This window comes from Myotis yumanensis, unplaced genomic scaffold, assembly GCF_028538775.1.
Source record: "Myotis yumanensis isolate MYYU_CA2020_CCGP unplaced genomic scaffold, mMyoYum1.0.hap1 SCAF_4, whole genome shotgun sequence".
NCBI lineage: Eukaryota > Metazoa > Chordata > Mammalia > Chiroptera > Vespertilionidae > Myotis > Myotis yumanensis.
The window spans coordinates 100,401,573-100,421,767 of record NW_027223755.1 but is presented as its reverse complement, the minus strand read 5'-3'; the positions used below and the strand labels follow the sequence as shown (position 1 = coordinate 100,421,767).

The 20,195-nt window shown below is 44.9% G+C and overlaps 1 protein-coding gene across 3 annotated transcripts; it reads left to right on the top strand.

The window, feature by feature from the left end:
• The first annotated feature begins 4,619 nt into the window (after nucleotides 1–4,619).
• Nucleotides 4,620–12,388, top strand: ZNF263 (zinc finger protein 263). Of its 3 annotated transcripts, XM_070413139.1 has the most exons (7): nucleotides 4,620–4,827; nucleotides 4,950–5,861; nucleotides 7,159–7,339; nucleotides 7,792–7,862; nucleotides 8,158–8,284; nucleotides 10,211–10,327; nucleotides 10,822–12,388. In XM_070413139.1, the coding sequence occupies exons 2-7, from the start codon at nucleotides 5,475–5,477 to the stop codon at nucleotides 11,985–11,987; spliced, it is 2,049 nt and encodes a 682-aa protein (XP_070269240.1). In that variant the 5' UTR covers nucleotides 4,620–4,827; nucleotides 4,950–5,474; the 3' UTR covers nucleotides 11,988–12,388. The 3 variants fall into 3 exon arrangements, with proteins under 3 accessions (XP_070269240.1, XP_070269239.1, XP_070269241.1); XM_070413138.1 differs by having other exon boundaries at nucleotides 4,620–5,861; XM_070413140.1 differs by lacking the exons at nucleotides 7,159–7,339; nucleotides 7,792–7,862 and having other exon boundaries at nucleotides 4,622–5,861.
• Nucleotides 12,389–20,195: the final 7,807 nt, after the last annotated feature.

The following is a 20,195-nucleotide window of genomic DNA, read 5'->3' as shown; positions in this document are numbered from 1 at the left end:
ATATGTTACCCTGTTCCAAGGGGAAAGAGTTGTATTCAACCAGTAATGGGATGATAGAAACACCTATGTTGATCCCAAAGCTTTTACTCCAATTAAGGCTGGTTTTTTCTTTTCTTTCTCCCCCGGTATCCAAAGACTTATTTCAAAGTCAAATAATTGTTTCATTTACTTGGAATCCTGCAATCCCTTCACACATGTGATACCTCTATGCTTCACTGGGAAGCTCAGGCCAGGATGTGGTACTGGAAATCGTGGTTGTAAGAAAGACTGGAAGCATAATATTTGGATCACCATCAGTTTTGCCTGAACTCAAGCTGATTTCTGGGGCAGACAGCCTCTCTATCTATCTCCTGTTTAGGATTATTTTATCTGGAGCCTCTGCCAGGCAGTTTTTCAATATTAAAACAAAACCAAAATGAGGGAAAAACTCCTCTTGTGCTTAATTCAAGGCTATTGTGCTCCCATAGGAGTGAATTAATTCTATGTTATAGTAATGCACTAAATTAGTCTTACATTATGTTTTTAAAAATTTTTTTTAAATATTTTTTTATTGATTTCAGAGAGGAAGGGAGAGGGAGAGATAGAAACATCAATGATGAGAGAGAATCATTGACCAGCTGCCTCCTGCATGCCCCACACCACGGATTGAGCCTGCAACCCAGACATGTGCCCTGACCAGGAATCGAACCCTGACCTCCTGGTTCCTAAGTCAATGCTCAACCACTGAGCCATGCTAGTGGGACAATATTTTGACAATAGAATTATCTAAGTTAGGTTACTGAGTTCTAAGAGAAGATAAAGGTAAAGGTGAGAGTTTTGGAATTATGTTCTGGATAATTTCAGTTAAGAGATTTTAAAATAAAAATTGATATCTGGCCCTAGTTGGTTTGGCCCAGTAGATAGAGCGTCAGCCTGCAGACTGAAGGGTCCCGGTTTCGATTTTGGTGAAGGGCACATGCCCGGGTTGTGGGCTCAGTCCCCAGTGGGGGTTGTGCAGGACGCAGCTGATCAATGCTTCTCTCTCATTGAGGTTTCTATCTCTCTCGCCCCCTCCCTTGCTCTCTGAAATCAATAAAATTATAAAAATTAAAATTAATTTAAGTTTTAAATTGGTATCTGAACTGGGTTATATGTTTCTTTTAGCTGAATCAATGAAAACAACTACCTAACAGTGTTTCTAGCAATCTAAAGACAACTAGTAAAATTTTCTCCAGCTCAATTTTCCTCCATGTCCTACCATTCCTTCCCTCACTGAGACCAGTTATGGTTTACACCCTTTTCATGTGTCCCTTTCTTCTCCCTCCTCTCCTCAGACAAAGTTTAGTGGGCTGCAATAACATGTGGGTTGGTAAGTAGTGATTTAAGATTCAAATAGAGAAAAATGTGAAAATGTCAACATTAACAAACAATATTAATGTAAGTTAGTTTGGTTGATATTAAGGTGAAGACAAATTTAAATTCCAAAACATTTTATTAAAATATAGGAAGTGATGCAAAATGCCTTATTTTATATTATTTTCATGAAGAAAAGGCAATAATTTCAGATTAATAAAAATAAAATGCATTTCAAATGAAATGCCATTTATAGTCATTCTTTTGTTTATGATTGGATTTCAAAGCTAAGAGTTGAATCAAAGAGTAATATGGTGCCAAACCGTTTTGGCTCAATGGATAGAGCGTCGGCCTGCGGACTGAAAGGTCCCAGGTTCAATTCCGGTCAAGGGCATGTACCTTGGTTGTGGGCACATCCCCAGTAGGAAGTGTGCAGGAGGCGGCTGGTCGGTGTTTCTCTCTGATCGATGTTTCTAACTCTCTATCCCTCTCCCTTCCTCTCTGTAAAAAAATCAATAAAAAAGAGAGAGTAATATGGTGCACTTGAAAATAAATCCTAAGCCATCGATCACAGGAAAGTTGTAGTCAAGTAAACTGGGAAGAAACCAAAACTGGGGGAGGGGGGGCGGAGGGGAGCAAATAGCTAAGGCTTAGGGTGGCAGAAGCCTGGAAGTCAGACTATCCTAAGGTGAGCAGCATTTCAGAAAGACAGAAACTGCTCATTTGTCTGTTCCCATGCCAGAGAGAACAGACCTGAAAGTCTTACTGCTAGGTTTCATCAAATGTCAATTTGAAAACCAGGCACAGACAACTGCCCACCTGTGTGCAAGGGAATATATAAGACCTGAGAGACTAAAAGCAGCTCTAGAGACAGAATCTAGCACTTATGAGAACTAAGACCGGGATTGGCAGCGGTTCTTTATCTGAGATTCAAATTTGTTTTTATTTGTAATAGTCAAGGAGCCACCTACAGCTGAGGACAAGAAAGTAGAATCAACAGTGGTTACAAGAAGGCATACTTACCTCCCTTAACTTTTCACCAAAGCCCTAACGGAATGGCTTGTAATCTTTTTGGTGGTTTTGAGAACTTAATGTCATAGATCCACATCTTAGAAAATACACATACACATGCAATTTTGTATACAATATAAAAAGGTTGACAGAATTTCTAAATCTATCCACTCTACCCTCTAGAACTTCGTTGACTAATATGGTAGCCACAAGGCAGCACTTAGCAACACGAGCTGCATTTTAAGTACTCAAAAGACAATATCTCATTAAGTTCTATTGGACAGTGCTGCTCTAGAATTTCATGGACCATAGGTTAAGAACTTCTGTCCTAAATGAACCCCTATAGATATACTGGCCTATAATCTCACTCCCAAATACCAGCTATTTTCTGTCTGAATACAGATGGGCCTCAAAGAAATGGCTGATGAATATTAAAAGTAATTTTGAGCCCTAACCGGTTTGGCTCAGTGGATAGAGTGTCGGCCTGCGGACTCAAGGGTCCCAGGTTCGATTCCAGTCAAGGGCATGTACCTTGGTTGCGGGCACATCTCCAGTAGGGGGGTGTGCAGGAGGCAGCTGATCGATGTTTCTCTTTCATCGATGTTTCTAATTGTCTGTTCCTCTCCCCGCCTCTCTGTAAAAAATCAATAAAATATATTAAAAAAATAAAGTTAAATTAAAAAGACACAAAATAAAGTGTTTAAAAAAATTTAAAAATATATATATATATTTTTAAATATGTTTTTATTCATTACAGAGAGAGGAAGGGGGAGGAAGAGAGAGAGAGAGACATCAATGATGAGAGAGAATCACTGATCAGCTGCACATCCTCCACTGGGAATCGAGCCCTCAACCTGGGAATTGAACCGGCAACCTCCTGGTTCATAGGTCGATGCTCAACCACTGAGCTATGCCAGCCGGGCAATAAAATATTTTTTAAAAAATAAAAGTAATTTTGAGTAACTCTGAAAGTCCATCTAGCTTTAAGTACCCATTAATAACCTGAAATCAAAAGGAACTTATATAGCAAATGATTCATCTTTCATCCCAAGCTGTGTGTGATGCTCTATCCACTGAGCCAAACCGGCTAGGGCACAGCTAATTTTTTAAAATAACAGTTAATATTTATTTCCACACTAAGTGCTAGGTACCATTCTAAGCATCCTATACGTTAGCTTATTTAATCCTCATCCAATGTTATAAAATGGGTATAGAATTATCCCCTCAAAACTGATGAGAGGACTGAGGTTTGGGACTTAAGATTTAATAACTTCTCTGAGATAACATAGTAAGTGCCAGAGAACTGGTTATAAAGTTAGACTCTATAGTCTCCTGAAATATATATCTCTAAAACATGAAAATGGTCTTAGAGGACTCTGAGGTCACATGGTTTTTTGAAATGGACCTAAACCTGCCAGTGCACGGAGGCCTCTGGATCTGCATTTGCCACAACAGTTTGTGGACCTGACTTTTTCCCCCGGAGTGAAATTATATATATATATATATATATATATATATATATATATATATATATATATATATTCCGTACTTTTTCTCTGCATCCTCGTATCATCCTTTACCATCATGTCGCTTTAACTTCAGCGACAGACTAGTGTGCGACCCTGGGCAAGTGACTTATTGACACGCGGTGCCGCTATCTGTAACAGGCGCATAACGGTGTACACTTGCTACAGTTTTGCGTGTTGAGAGTCTCCGGCTGCATGCACGCAGGCGCTCGATAAACGGTCCTGGTTGTCACGAGTCACTCCTGTTATGCTTCTACCTCCTGAGCCCACGGGCCTGCCCGCTGCCGGAGGGAATGGAGAAGCTGGGCCACCCTCCCCTCACCGGCACAAAACACTCAATTGCTCGGCCAGAAAGACAACCCTACGGGTTTGCTTCCATTCACCTCTCACCACGACAGTTCACGGCGGAGCCCGGAGGGAGAGAGGATCCCGCCCCCGCAGGGCTGGACAACGAACAACACGTTCCAGGCAAGTTTAAAATACGGTTTAAAACAGGAAGCCGGTGGCGCAGGGCCGAGTCCCTAACGGCCTTCCGGGCCATCCAGCCGCCCCAAACTGGACGGCGGACGGTCGGGTGGCCGCCGCAGGCCACCAGCCCCGAACCCCCATACCGCGGGGTCGGTGCCGTCACCTGCAGCGCCACTGGCCGCACCTCCCGGCAGGCCCCGCGGGGACGCCGACCTGGGCGGGGCAGCTCGCTTCCGGGCCCCCCGAGAGGCCGAGCGGGCTCGTGGACACCGGCTCGGCAGCCTCCGGTGCCGCTGGGGTAGATGGCTCCCTCTCCTGCAGCCCTGAACTACCGGAGCGGGTGGAGACCGCCTTTAATCCGTCATGACTGGGACAGTGACTCTCCAATAGGCTTATGGGTGAAGAATTTCTCGAGGGGGAGGGGTGTTAACAATTCAGATTTCCGAGCCACCCCGACACTCTGACGCATTGAATCTCGCGTGGCTCGAGGGTTTGTATCTTAGTAAACTTTCGGGGGGATTCGGGCCCACGTGGCCCGCCCGTCACGCCCGCTTTAGGACCATTTTTTACAAATCTATTTAGCGAAGCCATCCTCTCCCTTGGAACCTCCAGGGTGTCAGGGCTCGTCGGATGATTCCGCCTGTCGCCTTGAATTGTCCCCTCGCTCGTCCCGTCCCGGCAGATGAATCTCCCTTCCTGGTTGGTCGGCGGTGAATCCGTGGCGAGGTCTGGACCAATGGGCGCTGTAGCTCGCAGAACGTCACCTGGAGGTGGGTCTCCAGCTGGCGCCGTTGGCCGTGGACGCCTAACTCTCGCGCTGAGACTTCCGGCGGGGGAGAGGAGCGCGGAGTTCTGCGTGAGTTCGCGACGCAGCGAGAAGCGCGGCGCCCAGGTCCTGGCCTAGGGAGGCCCTGGGGAGGGCTGGGCCGAGGGCTGGCGCGGCGGCTCCTGGCACCGACTGAGAGGCCAAGGCGCCGGAGGCGGCTGCGGCCCGGCTAGAGCGGGCTCTTCGGCCGGGACCTGAAGCCCAGGGTCCTCGGGCTTCTGCTGACGCCGGCCATCCCTGTGCGAGGCTGGGGGCTCCTTTCCAGGCGGGCACCGTTGGTTTCCCGGGTAGGGCACTCCGGGGACCTGACGATGGCGTCGGGCCCGGGCTCCCAGGATCGGGAAGGGCTCCTGATAGTGAAACTGGAGGAGGACTGCGCCTGGAGCCAGGAGCTGCTCCCGCCGGACCCGGGGCCCAGCCCGGAGGCCTCCCACCTGCTCTTCAGACGGTTCCGCTTCCAAGAGGCCGCTGGGCCCCGGGAAGCCCTCAGCCGGCTCCAGGAACTTTGCCATGGATGGCTGCGGCCTGAGATGCGCACCAAGGAGCAGATCCTGGAGCTGCTGGTGCTGGAGCAGTTTCTAATCATCCTGCCCCAGGAGATCCAGAGCAGGGTGCAGGAGCTGCACCCGGAGAGCGGCGAGGAAGCAGTGACCCTTGTAGAAGATATGCAGAGAGAGCTTGGGAAACTGAGGCAGCAGGTGAGAAAAAGAGCTGTTGTATCCGCGGTTTGTTTGACCCTAGGACTGGGACAGCGTGCCGGCCCACTTCCCTATTTACTTGGTTTCCCTGAGTAGACCTTAAATGGGCCAGAGGCCTTGTTGTAGTTTAGTCAGGAATAGTCATCTTCCAGATTTTACCCAATGGACAGAGTGAGTAGTGAAGTGTCCTGTTTCCATATGGAGGCAGTGTCTCTGCATTAGTGGGAGCCCCAAACTTAGTTTGCAGGGTTTAAATCGTCACTCTTGTTTCCTACTAGCGTTGTGACTTTGGGCAAGTTAGCCTTTATTAGTCTCAGCTACGCCACTGGTCAAGTGTGAATGGTAGAATACCTTCCTGGTGTTGCTTTTAGGGTTAGAGGGAGAGCAGTATGTAGTGTGTCCCCTCCCCTGCAAATTCTTGCAGCACACCGTTGAAAATCGCTGCTTTAAACAGTCACACCACTTTTTGAATCACACGTTTACCAATATTTTTTATTTTGCTTGGTGAAAAGCACTCAAGCAAGTTGTTACATTCAGACATACGTTTTTTAAAAAATTGATTTTGGAAAGAGAGAAAGGAAAGGAGAGAGAGACATCGATTTGTTCCACTTATTTATGCCTTCATTGGTTGATTCTTGTATGTCCCCTGACTGGGGATGGAACCAGAAACCTTGGCATATCGGGATGACACTCTAACCCAGCGGTCGTCAACCTTTCGGACCTCACAGACCGCCAGTGGTCTGAGGACCACCGGTTGGCGACCGCTGCTCCAACCAGCTGAGGCATCTGGTCAGGGCCATGTAGTTTTGATCACACTACTGGCTTGTAGTTAGTGCTTAATAGCTGTTAGCTCTTGTTATATTAGGGTCAGCAGTCTGGTCTCCTATACAGAGCTGGGTGGGAGTTAATTGTGGACTTAGAAAACCAGTTTGTCACTGAGACTCTGAGGGCACGTGTGCCCCCAGAGCCACCCAAGTTTAACTTATCCAGTAGTGAGGAATGGGAGCATCTAGAAAAGGTAGGGGGAATCTAGAGGGAGTAAGGTGTGTCCAGAGGAGCTATGTGGGCAGGTGTGCTCAGGGAGTGGACTCTTCTCCCCACCCCAACCCTCCATCCCCATTTTCTCTCATGCACTTGGGATCAGAAAACCCTGTAGTGGAAACCATCCTTCTCTCTAGCTGGGTCCAAAGGTATGTACCAGTGGTTCACTGTTGAAGGTTTGCCCTCAGAATTCTGTACTAATTTCCCTTCCTGTGGGGCCCTGTTGTGATGATGAGTAATGTGGGTTGGTTCCCAGGTCACAAACCATGGGCGGGGAACAGAAGTGCTTTTGGAGGAGCCTTTGTCTCTGGAAACAGCACGAAAGTCACCGAGCTTCAAGCTGGAGCCAATGGAGACTGAGCGAAGCCCTGGTCCCAGGCTGCAGGAGCTGCTAGGCCCCAGCCCTAAAAGGGACCCCCAGGCTGTAAAGGAGAGGGGTGAGGAACAGTTATCTGGGTAGGTGGGAGGGAGGAGGGGCTTCGGGTTTGCCTTTGACAGCAGGATGAAGCACCTATGCCAGGGAGAGGGAATTTCTGGCTCAGGGTTCCCAGAATGGAGTGAAAGATCTAGAAGTGGTGGTTGGGTTCCTCTGGAAGTGGGAGGAGGAGGGAGATTTCTTTGCTCTTTTGTATGCAGAACAGAGACATTTAGAGCTAGATGAGTGATTGAGGGCTTGAATGCTGCAGACAGACTAGTGATATTCCTTATTCCCACCCCTGCATTTAGGATGTCATTTTGGATGTAGCCTAATTGTGCTTGTCTTGCCTTCTTTTGTTCAGTGTTCAGTCCTCAGAGCAGACTGGGTGATGGGGAATGGATACTGTGTTATAATCCTTGGGTTGCCAAGAATTAGGAATGCCATTCTCATCATGATTTCTGTCACCTTCAGCATTATCTGCTCCCTGGCTTTCTCTCTTTCCTCCCGAAGGAAACATGGAAGACAAGATGACTGGGCCCCAGGTGATGTGGAAGTTCCCAATGTCTTCCCTCAGCACACACACACACATCCCCATACACACTGTGTTGCTCTTGTGGTGGTGGGGTCCTTTGGTCACTTGGAGACGATCCTTTCTTCCTCACCAATGTGTCTCCCCGGCTTTCTTTATATGCCTCCATCTCACCTCACTCCTAGGCCTCACCTCACTCCCCATGAAATGTGTTCTGGGCACTCCTGGGTTTTGCCCCTTTAACCCTTGACTTTGCTTGAATTGTTCTTGGTGCCTCAGGGGCTAAAGGAGATCTTGTGCTGTTTCAGTTGCCTGAGAGCTTAGAGGACGTGGCTATGTACATCTCCCAGGAGGAGTGGGGGCATCAGGATCCTAGTAAGAGGGCCCTCTCCAGGGACACGGTGCAGGAGAGTTATGAGAATGTGGACTCACTGGGTAAGGACTTCTTTTCTAGGGATGAAGACTGAGTCATTTCTGATCAGGTTCCTATGTCTTAGCCACTCACCTCCTTGACATAAGTTCCTAATTTTTTCAAAAGGCCTCCCTTATTCTAAAACTAGAGGCCCGGTGCACGAATTCATGCACCAGTGAGTTCCCTCGGCCTGGCCTGCGGGATCAGGCCAAAACTGGCTCTCCGACATCCCCTGAGGGGTCCTGGATTGCGAGAGGGCGCAGGCCAGGCCGAGGGACCCCCACCAATGCACAATCGGGGAAGAGACACGGGAGGTTGACCAGCAGGGGAGGGGCCGTGGGAGGGCTCCAGGGCGAGTCCGTCCAGTCTCGCTCTGTCCCAATTGGGATCGGCTGGACCCCAGCAGCGAGCTAGCCTACCAGTTGGAGCATCTGTCCCCTAGTGGTCAGTACATCATAGCAAGCAGTTGAGTGGCCTTAGCATATCATTAGCATATTACGCTTTGATTGGTTGAACGGACGTGGCACATTTGGCATACTTAAAAGCCCCAGCTGCCAGAGCTGAAGGCAAGGAGTCAGAGCTATAATAGTCTTCCAAAGGCAGAACAAATAGAACAAAATCAAATCCAGTGACTGACCCCCTTCCAAGCATGACACATTCTCAATGTCCTAGGATGCTGTGGAACTATAAAGTTCTTGATGACTTGCAATTTTGAAATGCTTACTCTTCTGATCTCACTTGTGTTTTCTATACTTTATTAGTATTTCTAGGCCTTTCCCCAAAGACACAAATTTCAGGGGCAGTGGCACCAGCATTCCAGCTTAGCAGCTCTCCCAGCCCTTAAAAATTCAGGAAGTAGGGAGGACCTTATGGAAATTTGGAAATGATATATATTCAAAACTGGAGCTAAATGAATCAAGTGTAAATTAAGGTGCACCTGTGTTTGACCTATTATGCAAAGATTTTAAATGATGCCTATGAAATATGACCAAAAAAACCCAACAGTTTTTTAGGTGGAGAGTGCACAAAAACTCAGGATTTAGGTGACGAGTGTACAGGTATTGTTTAATTCCTTCAACTTTTAAGTATGTATGAAAATTCTCATAATAAAAGTTGAGGGAAGTCTTTAAAAACAACCTAAGACAGCAATGTGTCCATTACAATTATGGCTACATTGACACACACCATAGAAGAGTCACATGGGACTTTGTTTTCATAAGTTACGTTTTTATAAAGAGAAGCACAACTGTCAGTTCACTTGCACTAATTCTGCAAAGGGGTCACTGCTGGGTTTGTTTCCCTTCATTAGGACCTTCTCTAGCTTCCCTATTACTCTGCTGTGGTTTGGTGCCTAAGTTGAGCACAGCTCTTTCAGTGAGTGCTAAATAGGAAGAGATGTTCAAATCACAAGTTCTTAGAACTAAACTGTTTAAAGTCCAAGTTTGCTGGAGTTAGAGTGAGGTTTTTGTTTTTAGCATAGCATAGGAATGGCACGTTTTGATTTCGACCTCAGGGTCGTTTTAGAGCCTCCAGATCCTTTTCTGATTGTCCATCATATTATAGTTTCCTCTTCTGGAGTTGCCCAGTCAGACTAAATTCTATTCTCTATACGTAAGAATCAAGGCTCTTTTACAATATTAAACTGATTACTTAAGGAACTGACCACTCTGACCATTTTGGTTTGGTTGTTTTAATTACAAAAGTGGTACATTCTCATTACAGAAAAATCCCAAGTATTACAAAAGTGTAAAAAGAAAAAAGCTATAGTCTTCCCCCAATTTCTTTCTGTAGAGGTAACCACTGAGAACAGTTTAGCAGGTTAATGTATATTTCAGACTTATTTTACCCTCTGTATCTATTCAGAGGACAGGGAACATGACTGTCTGTGCTTCCTCTGCTTGGTGGGGGAATGTGGTGACACAAAAATCGATATCTTTCATTGTGAACAGAATCTCAGGTTCCCAATCAGGAGGCCCTGAGCATCCAGGTGGAACAAGGAAGAAAACCATGGGAGCCCAGTGCCCAGATATGCAAGGAGGGACTGAGCCCCAGAAACCCAGCTCCAGGTAAGGAACTTGAGGAGCCTGCCCATCTGGTTTCCCCTTGTTGGGAGTAAGACCTTTGAGGGTTTGGGTATGGGGCTAGTCCATCACTGCTGCCAGGAAGGCCCTGTGTCCCCACTGCCCACTTTCATCCCAGTGAGGCAGGCAAGGCACCCAGAGTTCAAAACGTAAGGAAGTATTCACTCCTGGGTTCATTTGCCCATCCTAGTCTCAGCCCTGCTCCATCCCACCCATTTCTGAAGGGCAGAGCTAGAGGCTCAGTTGAAGAGGGATATAGGGGCCCCTACAAGGGAATAAGACTGGTCTGAGCTCTGGTTCCTGACCAATGGCCCCACCTTTTATCCAGATACCTCTCTAGAGTGTTTTCCCTGTATGGGGAAGATAGAAAACAGATACAGCCAGTCTTTCTGGACTTCTGACCTACTGGCAGTAGTGGGCATATGGGATTTTCTTTAGGGTAAAAATAATGTAGGGTTTGGTTTCTCTCACTTTACCAGAAGAGAAATTTGAGAGCCGGGAAGAAAGTGCTCAGTCTTTTTCTCCTGAGAACATCCATCTGCAGGTGCTTCTGACTGGTCAGGCCAGAGGGGAGGTGCCCTGGAGTCCTGAGCAGGGACAGCCTGGGGACAGGGCAGAAGGGCATTGGGAGCTTCCCCCAGAGGATCAGATGGAGCAGTCCATAGTGGGAGCCACAAGTTGCAGAGAAGCAGGCCGGCCAAAGGAACTGCAGCCGAAGAAGCTCCATTTATGTCCCTTGTGTGGCAAAAATTTCTCTAGTAACTCAAATCTAATTAGGCACCAGAGAATACATGCAGCAGAAAGACTGTGTATGGGTGTAGAGTGTGGTGAAATCTTTGGTGGGAGCCCACATTTTTTATCACTACACAGAGCACATTTTGGAGAGGAGGCCCATAAGTGCCTTGAATGTGGAAAAAGCTTCAGTCAGAATACCCACCTGACTCGCCATCAACGCACCCACACAGGCGAGAAGCCCTATCAGTGTAATGTATGTGGAAAAAGCTTCTCTTGCAACTCCAATCTCCACAGACACCAGAGAACACACACCGGTGAAAAGCCCTACAAGTGCCCTGAGTGTGGCGAGATTTTTGCTCACAGTTCCAATCTCCTTAGGCACCAGAGAATTCACACAGGAGAGAGACCCTATAAGTGTGCTGAGTGTGGAAAAAGTTTCTCTCGAAGTTCCCACCTTGTCATACATGAAAGAACTCATGAGAAAGAGAGGCTTTTCCCCTTCTCCGAGTGTGGGGAAGCAATGAGTGACAGCAGCTCCTTTCTTACAAATCATGGAACCCACAAAACAGAGAAGAAACTCTTTGAATGTTTGACCTGTGGGAAAAGCTTCCGCCAGGGCATGCACCTCACCAGACATCAGAGAACGCACACAGGAGAGAAACCATATAAATGTACCCTTTGTGGGGAAAACTTTTCTCATAGATCCAACTTAATCAGGCACCAGAGAATTCACACAGGAGAGAAACCCTATACCTGTCATGAGTGTGGAGACAGTTTTTCTCACAGCTCCAATCGGATTCGTCATCTGAGAACCCATACAGGAGAGAGACCCTATAAATGTTCTGAATGTGGAGAAAGCTTTTCTCGGAGTTCACGCCTTATGAGTCATCAGAAAACTCACACCAGATAGAAACAATGGAGTTTCATTTCACCACAGATAATGTGGCATATTCAGAGGGGTCTGCTGTTGAGAGCTGGTATTTCTTGCCCTGCTGACTGAAATCATCTGTGTTGTTTTATTTTTAAATTTATTTTATTGATTTCAGAGAGGAAGGGAGAGGAGAGAGAGAAACATCAATGATTAGAATCATTGATGGGCTGCCTCCTGCACTCGCCGCCAGCCCCCCCCACCTTTCCCCCACTAGGGATGGATCCCACAACACGGCAAGTGCACTGACCAGGAATCTAACTGTAACCTCTGGTCCATAGGTCAACACTCAACCACTGAGCCAAAGGGGCTGGGTGAAATCATCTGTTTTTGAGGTAATTACTGTAAAGAGTAACAAGGATGGGTATATGTGTGTGTGTGGGGGGGGGGGGGGGGTCATTGCAAGGGAGAAGCAGAGGCAGCAAAGGACTAGCATCAAACTAAAATGGAATTCTGTCTAAACTAGTGAGGATGAAAGTCTTTGAGGTGACCTGCTCAGGGCAGAATTCTCTATGAAGTCCACCTTGTCTCATGGTGCCTACCCCCTTCGTATATTTGGCCACATTGTGATTTGGATGCCTTAATTAGTCTTGTCTTTCCCAGCAACTTTGGGAATCTATATGACCTTTTTGTTACTGCTTCCTCACTTGGGACATTCAGCAGAAGTATTTGAACTTCTGAGGCCCTTAAGACCAAAGAAAAGAGGCTAAATCTCCTGGGAAACCAGCTTGAGGTCAAAGAAAGACTGGTGGTTGGTTGTAGCTCTCCAAAAGGCCTTGACAGGGAGGCCACAGTGCACCTCAATGGGCCTCACAGGAGGGCCATTGGCAGGCCATGAATGTCACTGTCACCTCAGACAAAAAGGACCCAGAGACCTAAGGGAAATAGTAAGAAGGAATTTGCAGGTCAGCCTAGGAATTGGCAGAGGGAACTGGAATCTGAATTACTCTAACCTGTTCAGAGATCAAGACTTCCCCCACCTCTGTCAGAGAAGGATAAACAGAACTCTGGAGTCTTCAGAGGGTTATGTAAGAAGGGTTCCCTAGACGACTTTGAAAACACAGATTTTAGGGAAATTAGGGATCATGCCTTTCCCTGTTGGAAATATGTTTGGATGGTAATAAATACCTTCAAGAAACATGAAAGTGTGTGACTCTTCATTGAAAGTGTCCTGGCCTCCAGTGTTGATCTGAGGACCTGCTTTCTCTTTGTGGTCTTGCTGTGTTGGTCAAGAAGTTGTCCCACAAAGGTGGCAGCAGACAGGTTGAGGTAGGGTGTAGCATGGTAACAAAGGGTCAAACTCAGTGGGTTTGGGGTGATGTCGTCATAATGGTCTCTGAGGTTTTCTTTCCTTCTGTAGTGTACAGCAGTGAAAGTATCTGATTTTTTTGTTTATAATGTTTTATTTCTTGAGAAGTAGCTGAAGGAAGATCGGGCTCTTCAGAGACAGGATATTTTGGTCTTACAAATGATTCCCAGGAAAAGGTGGTCCTACTATAACTGAATTATTGCCCATTAGTGGAGAAAGGGCAAAATTATTAGGCAAAAGCATTATATTTTAGAATGGGTAATCAGGAATAGGAGTTTTAGGAGTGTATGCCTGTGGGAGAGGGATAGAAAACAAGGAGGTATTCTAGGAGGACATCCTGATGCCTTGAAAACATCTCAGGAAAATATCTAACTAGCTGCTGTTTGGGAAACAAAACATTCCATTGGAAACCAGCTATCAAATTAGCAATTTTAAGTGAGAAAAAGAACCCTTTGTGCCCCGCCCATTTTTATTAGTCTGGCCGCAGCCCTGCCTCAGTTTAGAATTGAGTTCTTCCTTGGTTTTCTGAGCCAAATTTTAAAAAATCTTTGTTTTGCCCTAACCGGTTTGGCTCAGTGGATAGAGCCTCGGCCTGCAGACTGAAGGGTCCCAGGTTCAATTCCAGTCAGGAGCATGTACCTTGGTTGCGGGAGCATCTCCAGTAGGGGGTGTGCAGGAGGCAGCTGATCGATCTTTCTAATTGATGTTTCTAACTCCCTCTCCCTTCGATGGGATATATTAAAAAAAAAAATCTTATTTATTTCTCTGCCTTTCTCTTATCCACAAGAGGGCAGTGGTGGTGTGGGGGGGGGGGGTAGGGGGGGAGGGGCGTTAAGGATTTGAGAGATTTGTGTAGGATCCACAGTGGTAGGAGTGGGACAGGGATGATGTGGTTGCTGATGCCATGAAATTGGTGGGTGGTATCAAGCTGATGTTAATAAGCATTCTCTGGTTAAGATCACAACCTGTATGCATTGTAAATCTTATAAGAATAGAAAGTGCCCCTCCCCCTTCACTGTCGCTCCTCCTGATCTTATGATGTGTCCAACTGGTGTTGCTCCTACTTGGAGCATTGCAGCTTGAGGCTTAGAGCAACAAGGACTCCCAGGTATTTGCTTTTGGCACTGAAAGGCTTTCCAATAGGAGCCTTTACTCAGTCCCAGTGTACTCCCTTTCTAGCAAATTTCAGATGCATAGTGGTTCTTGGCCTTCTTTCATGAGATAATATCACAAATTATTGCATGTAAAAAACATTTAGCACAGTGTCTAGCACATAGAAAGTATGCACCTGTTTGTGCCATCTGTGGTCAGATATTTGCAGGACTGTCTTCTAAGCCCCCTGGTGCTGAGATCCATGTAAGACCACATTGGAAGAACTTCAGGGAGCAGTCTGATACTGCAGGCAGGGTTGATGAGGTCTTCCCTTAGAGGTCCTTCCTTACTGCAGACTCTTAACTAGAACAGATTCCAACTGGCTTTTATGCCAAAGGAGAATGATGCAATAAACACCCCTGCCCCCTAAGTTCAAATGGGTACAAAGGAGATGTGGCCTGACCCTGAGCAATAGCTACACATCCATGTAGTAAATGTAGCACAGGAGACCAGCAGAAAGGCTCCTAAGTGGAGAATCACTAATACATTTAAACAATGTGAAAATGCCTGGCAGAGGCAGACTAAAAGCAGGCAGACAGCAGTGAGGACAAAGACTGTAGCACCAGAGACTAGACGTTAAACAAGCATTAAATTTTGTTTGGGGGTTTCTTCCCAAGAAAACTCATCAGAAATTTTAAGAGTTTTTATTGTAAGAATGAAAGAATTTACTGGTGTCAACATCATACTCTGAAATGACTATTGAATCATTACTATTGCTATTTGCTACTGACAATCATAGAATTATCATCTAATACATATTTGAAATAGGCAAAATCACCACTGTTTTAAGACTTGTAATTTTTGTAAATGTTTCACAAGCGCCGAAACCGGTTTGGCTCAGTGGATAGAGCGTCGGCCTGCGGACTGAAAGGTCCCAGGTTCGATTCCGGTCAAGGGCATGTACCTGGGTTGCGGGCACATCCCCAGTAGGAGATGTGCAGGAGGCAGCTGATCGATGTTTCTCTCTCATTGATGTTTCTAACTCTCTATCTCTCTCCCTTCCTCTCTGTAAAAAAAAAATCAATAAAATATATTTTTAAAAAATGTTTCACAAGCATTTGAAACAAAGCATGTAAAAAGTCTTGATGTATGTTATAGGAAACCAACTAGCAAATTTATTAGCATTAGGAGACTTCCTAACTAAGTTAAGTGTTAGGAGCTCAAAAATAGCAAGATGAGTTAAACCAAAAGTACATTTATTAGCCCTAGCCAGTTTAGCTCAGTGGATAGAGCACCAGCCGGGTTTGATTCTGGTCAAGGGCACATAACCTTGGTTGCAGGCTCCTCCCTGGGCAGGGCTCGTGCAGGAGGCAACCAATAGATGTGTTTCTCTGACCAATATTTCTATCTTTCCCTCTCCACTCTATAAAAATCTATAAAAATCGAAAAAATATCCTTGGGTGAGGATTAAATTTTTTTTAAAAAGTACATTTATTAGAAACATTTTCTTTTGGCCTTCAATCTAGCTAGCAGGCACTTCTGATTAAAACTTTATTTCTAGTTTTAAAAAATATATATTTTTGTTGATTTTTTTACAGAGAGGAAGGGAGAGGGATAGAGAGTCAGAAACATCGATGAGAGCGAAACATTGATCAGCTGCCTCCTCCACACCCCCCACGGGGATGTGCCCGCAACCAAGGTACATGCCCTTGACTGGAATCGAACCTGGGACCCTTCAGTCCGAGGGCCGATGCTCTATCCACTAAGCCAAACTGGCTAGGGCTCATCATCACTTTCTTAAAAAAATTACAAGACTCTCTTCAAGTTGCTTCCACCTATAAGGTTGTTTGCAGCTTAAGATCATACCTTGGCTCATTGGTTGAATCAAGGTTGAAGTGTTGTGGGGAAAGAACATGCATTTTATTCGACCATCCTCACTAGTTAGTGATTCAGCAGAAAGGTGAACTGGGGAATTGTCCAGAAGTAACAAGCTCTAACATCCTCTTCATGGAATCTTAGAAAGTTAAGTTGAAAATGCTTGACCTCAGGGACAAAATTTTGAAAGAACCATTCTGAAAATAATTCTCTGGTGAACCAAACATTTTTACTAGGTTTATATATAACAGGTAATGTACTTGTGTCCTCTTTCACATTTTTGGGCAGCTTTGATTTTCCAATAATGAGACTTTAACTTATGAGTGCCATCTGCATTTGCACATAAGAGAGCAGATAACCGTTCTCTGTGTATTTTCCTTCCAGGCAGGCAGACATCTTTTCTACTTTGAGTGTTCTTTGGCACTGATTTCCAAAAGAGGTCAGTCTCACCCCCACTGTATAGTTGAGCTAGATACAGTTTCTCCTCTTTGATAAGTATGGACAATTTTTGTTGAAATGGCTCAACAGTTTCTGAAACTGAACTTAGGACTTGCTCCACTCATATTTCTCGGTTCCCAATGTGGGTGGGGGAGTGGGCGGGTAGGGGGTGGGCTGGAGGGGTCACTGGGGAGAGGGACGGGGGGCAGGAAAGGGGGACATATGTAATACTTTCAACAAAAATAAATAATAAAAAGCCAACCAGTACTAGCTTTGAAGTCTGTTTGCCCAAAACACTGTGCGAATCTCTGCAGCAGTCTGAAGCTCCACACCTCTAACAGAGGCACTAGATGAGTGTTTCTATTGATACCATATGTAGACAGCATTGTCCACATCACCATATTTGGTTCCTGTTGTCTTCTTTCTCTTCTCAGCCCCAACTAATGGCATGTCTTGCTTCAGTACAAAGTCCAAAATAAATTTCTTACTCTTTTTAATGTCATAAAATGTTGATTTATTGATACCAAATTCATCCTTTACACTTTTAAAAGATTATCCAGCTTCAATCCTACTTAGAATCTTCATTTTATCCTCCAAATTTAATGCTGTATATTTCCCTCTTTTTCATACTGAGTTTGGTTTTAAATAACCAACAGGAGAAAAGGGGAAAACCTTACTGAATTGGAAAAAAACATTCAAACAAAACAAAAAACCCAAAACTAGCTTATGCCCTAGAAGGCACAGGCATTTGAATTGAAGGATAATGAGCTAAAGGGATAAGGGCTTATTAAAGTGTTAGTCTAGAAGTAAAGGTATTATGAACTCAGAAAGCTGCCACTTATAAAGTCCTCTCTTGCTTTCACTCCTTCAAGACATGGATGATCAGTTTTCAGAACTTCCCTGCTCCTCTTCTCCTTCGACAGATATAGCAGAACCAGTCAGGAGTAACAGGAATACCTGCATACTCTAAGTCAACACAGAAAAAGACACAAGGAAGAGAGTAGGCAAATTGTGCTCACAAGTAAAGACCGAGGTGAGACAAGCCTCAATAAAAAATGGTGCTCATCCTGGCTAGTGTGCTCAGTGGTTAGAGCATCAGCTTGCGCACTGAAGGGTCATGGATTCGATTCCTGGCCAAGGGCATGTACCTGGGTTGCAGCTTCAATCCCCAGTGGTCAGAGTGCATGAAACCAATCGATATGTCTCTCACATATGGATGTTTCTCCCTCTCTCATTCTTCCCCTTCCTCCTATCCTTCCACTCTCTCTAAAAAAATCAATGGAAAAAATATCATCAGGCCCTAACTGGTTTGGCTCATCGGATAGAGCGTCGGCCTGCAGACTGAAGGGTCCCAGGTTCGATTCCAGTCAAGGGCATGTACCTGGGTTGCGGGCATATCCCCAGTAGGGGGCGTGCAAGAGGCAGTTGAATCGATGTTTCTAACTCTATCCCTCTCCCTTTCTCTCTCTAAAAAATCAATAAAATATATTTTTTTAAAAAATCAGATCAGGATTAGCAACAACCAAAAAAGTGGTGCTGAGGCGCTGGCCAGGTAGTTCAGCTGGTTAGAGCATTGTCCCAATATGCCAAGGTTGTGGATTCCATATCGTCAGGGCACATACAAGAATCAACCAATAGCCCTAGCTGGTTTGGCTCAATGGATAGTGTCTGCCTGCAGACTGAAGGGTTCCGGGTTCCATTCCGGTCAAGGGCACATGCCTGGGTTGTGGGCTCCATCCCCAGCAGGGGGCGTGCAGGAGGCAGCCAATCAATGATTCTCTCTCATCATTGATGTTTCTCTCCCTCTCCCTCCCTCTCTGAAATTAACAAAAAATATATTTAAAAAAAGAGAATCAACCAATAAGTGCATAAGTAAGTGGACAACAAATCGATGTTTCTCTCTCTCCCTTCCTCTTTATTTAAAGTCAATTAATAAATAAAACTTTTTTTTAATGGTGCTTGAGAACATGGGAATGTGGAAGCTTCAAAGGCAAGGACAGAGTAATCTTGTGTAGCAGAGATGCAGTGAGGCTCCTCCTCTTCCAAAAGTACCTGATTTTACCTCACTGCCAGAAAAGAAAATGGTGTTCATATTGCTCTGTATGTAGTGTTCACTGGGCAGCAGCCCATCCACCTGGATAGACTCCAAGCTTACCCTGACATTGGGATGTCTAGAGAGCTAGAATTCAGTAACAGTTATAAATATCTTTACGTGAAAAAGAAAGTTAGTAGTTTCTGCTGTCCATATGAATGAAATCCAACTTCGATTACATTCAATATAGCATTCTCAAAGACTGATCTTTAACAAAGTCATCTGTAAGAAGGCAAATAATTTGTTACTGGCACCTTTCCACTCTCAGATCTTCCTTGTGTACATCTGGTGTATTCTCAAGTATTATTTTTCAACAAAACTGTTTCATATGTGGGATATTAGCAAGTTTCAGAATCATGGCAATTCTTAGAGGTGAGTGTAATAGTTTTATAAATATTTCACAATTAAAAAGTTAAAAAAAATTTTAAAGATCCGTTTTTTTGTTTGTTTTCCTAAATTTACATTAGGGTTTTAAATAATACACATTTTATATTTGAGACTTTATTTGGTTTCTCTTCAGTGTAGATTTTGTTTAATTTGAACCAAGACTCAATTTTTCCACTGCTTGGAAAATTTAAAAAAGTTTCTCTACTGGTATTTCTGATCAATTGTTTCCCATAAATCCTTCTGCTGGCAAAGTCTTCTGTAGCTCAGCTCACTCAAGTAGTCCATTCAGGTCCTCTTGGTGCTGCTCAATTCCATTTATTCCTTAGAAATGTCTTACTCTATTAATTTCATGGTTCTCATTCCAGATATAGAACTTCCTGGGAAGTAACAAAAACTACCATTTTTTTTCCATTCCAGGTGCTATGAAAAAAAAAGTGTCAGGGAAATGATAAAAATGAATTTTAGTTATTTTTCCACTCCTTTAGGGAAGAGCCTGACTGGCTTTCAGCCATTCCTCAACTAACAGAATTCTCACAAGCCGCTTATCTAGGAGTCCAGAAGAGCCTAACCATTAGTTTTCCTCTAACATTGGTTGCAAGAAGTGCCACTGGTTTATGGAGCACTAAGATCATGAAAGAATATCATAGTTAATATGGTGTGGAGGTAGTTACAGGCTAAGATCAAGCAACCTTGTAAAAGAGGAAGCTATAACTAAGGCAATTCTAAAAAAAAAAAGTTTTTCAGCCAACAGTAGCACTATTAAGTCCAGCCAATTACCCAGCAAAAATACTCAGCCTGCTATGGCAGTTGGGTGGTGTCTCAAAATAAACTCCATGTATTTGCTTTCATTGCTCCCCACCTGTGCATTCATCATTTTCTCAAACCATGATCAGGTAGGAGAAGGTGAGATCAAAGGAAAGACTCAGGGAACTTTTATGGGCTCCACAGCAAGAAGTAACTATGGCCTCAAATTTCAACCAGTGAAAATCATCAGTGG

Bases quoted from the DNA above. Each gene is read 5' to 3' on its own strand.
- ZNF263 (XM_070413139.1), top strand. From the start codon at position 5,475: ATGGCGTCGGGCCCGGGCTCCCAGGATCGGGAAGGGCTCCTGATAGTG. The intron at 8,285-10,210 runs GTAAGGACTTCT...CATTGTGAACAG, and splicing joins TGAGAATGTGGACTCACTGG to AATCTCAGGTTCCCAATCAG. The intron at 10,328-10,821 runs GTAAGGAACTTG...TCACTTTACCAG, and splicing joins CCCCAGAAACCCAGCTCCAG to AAGAGAAATTTGAGAGCCGG.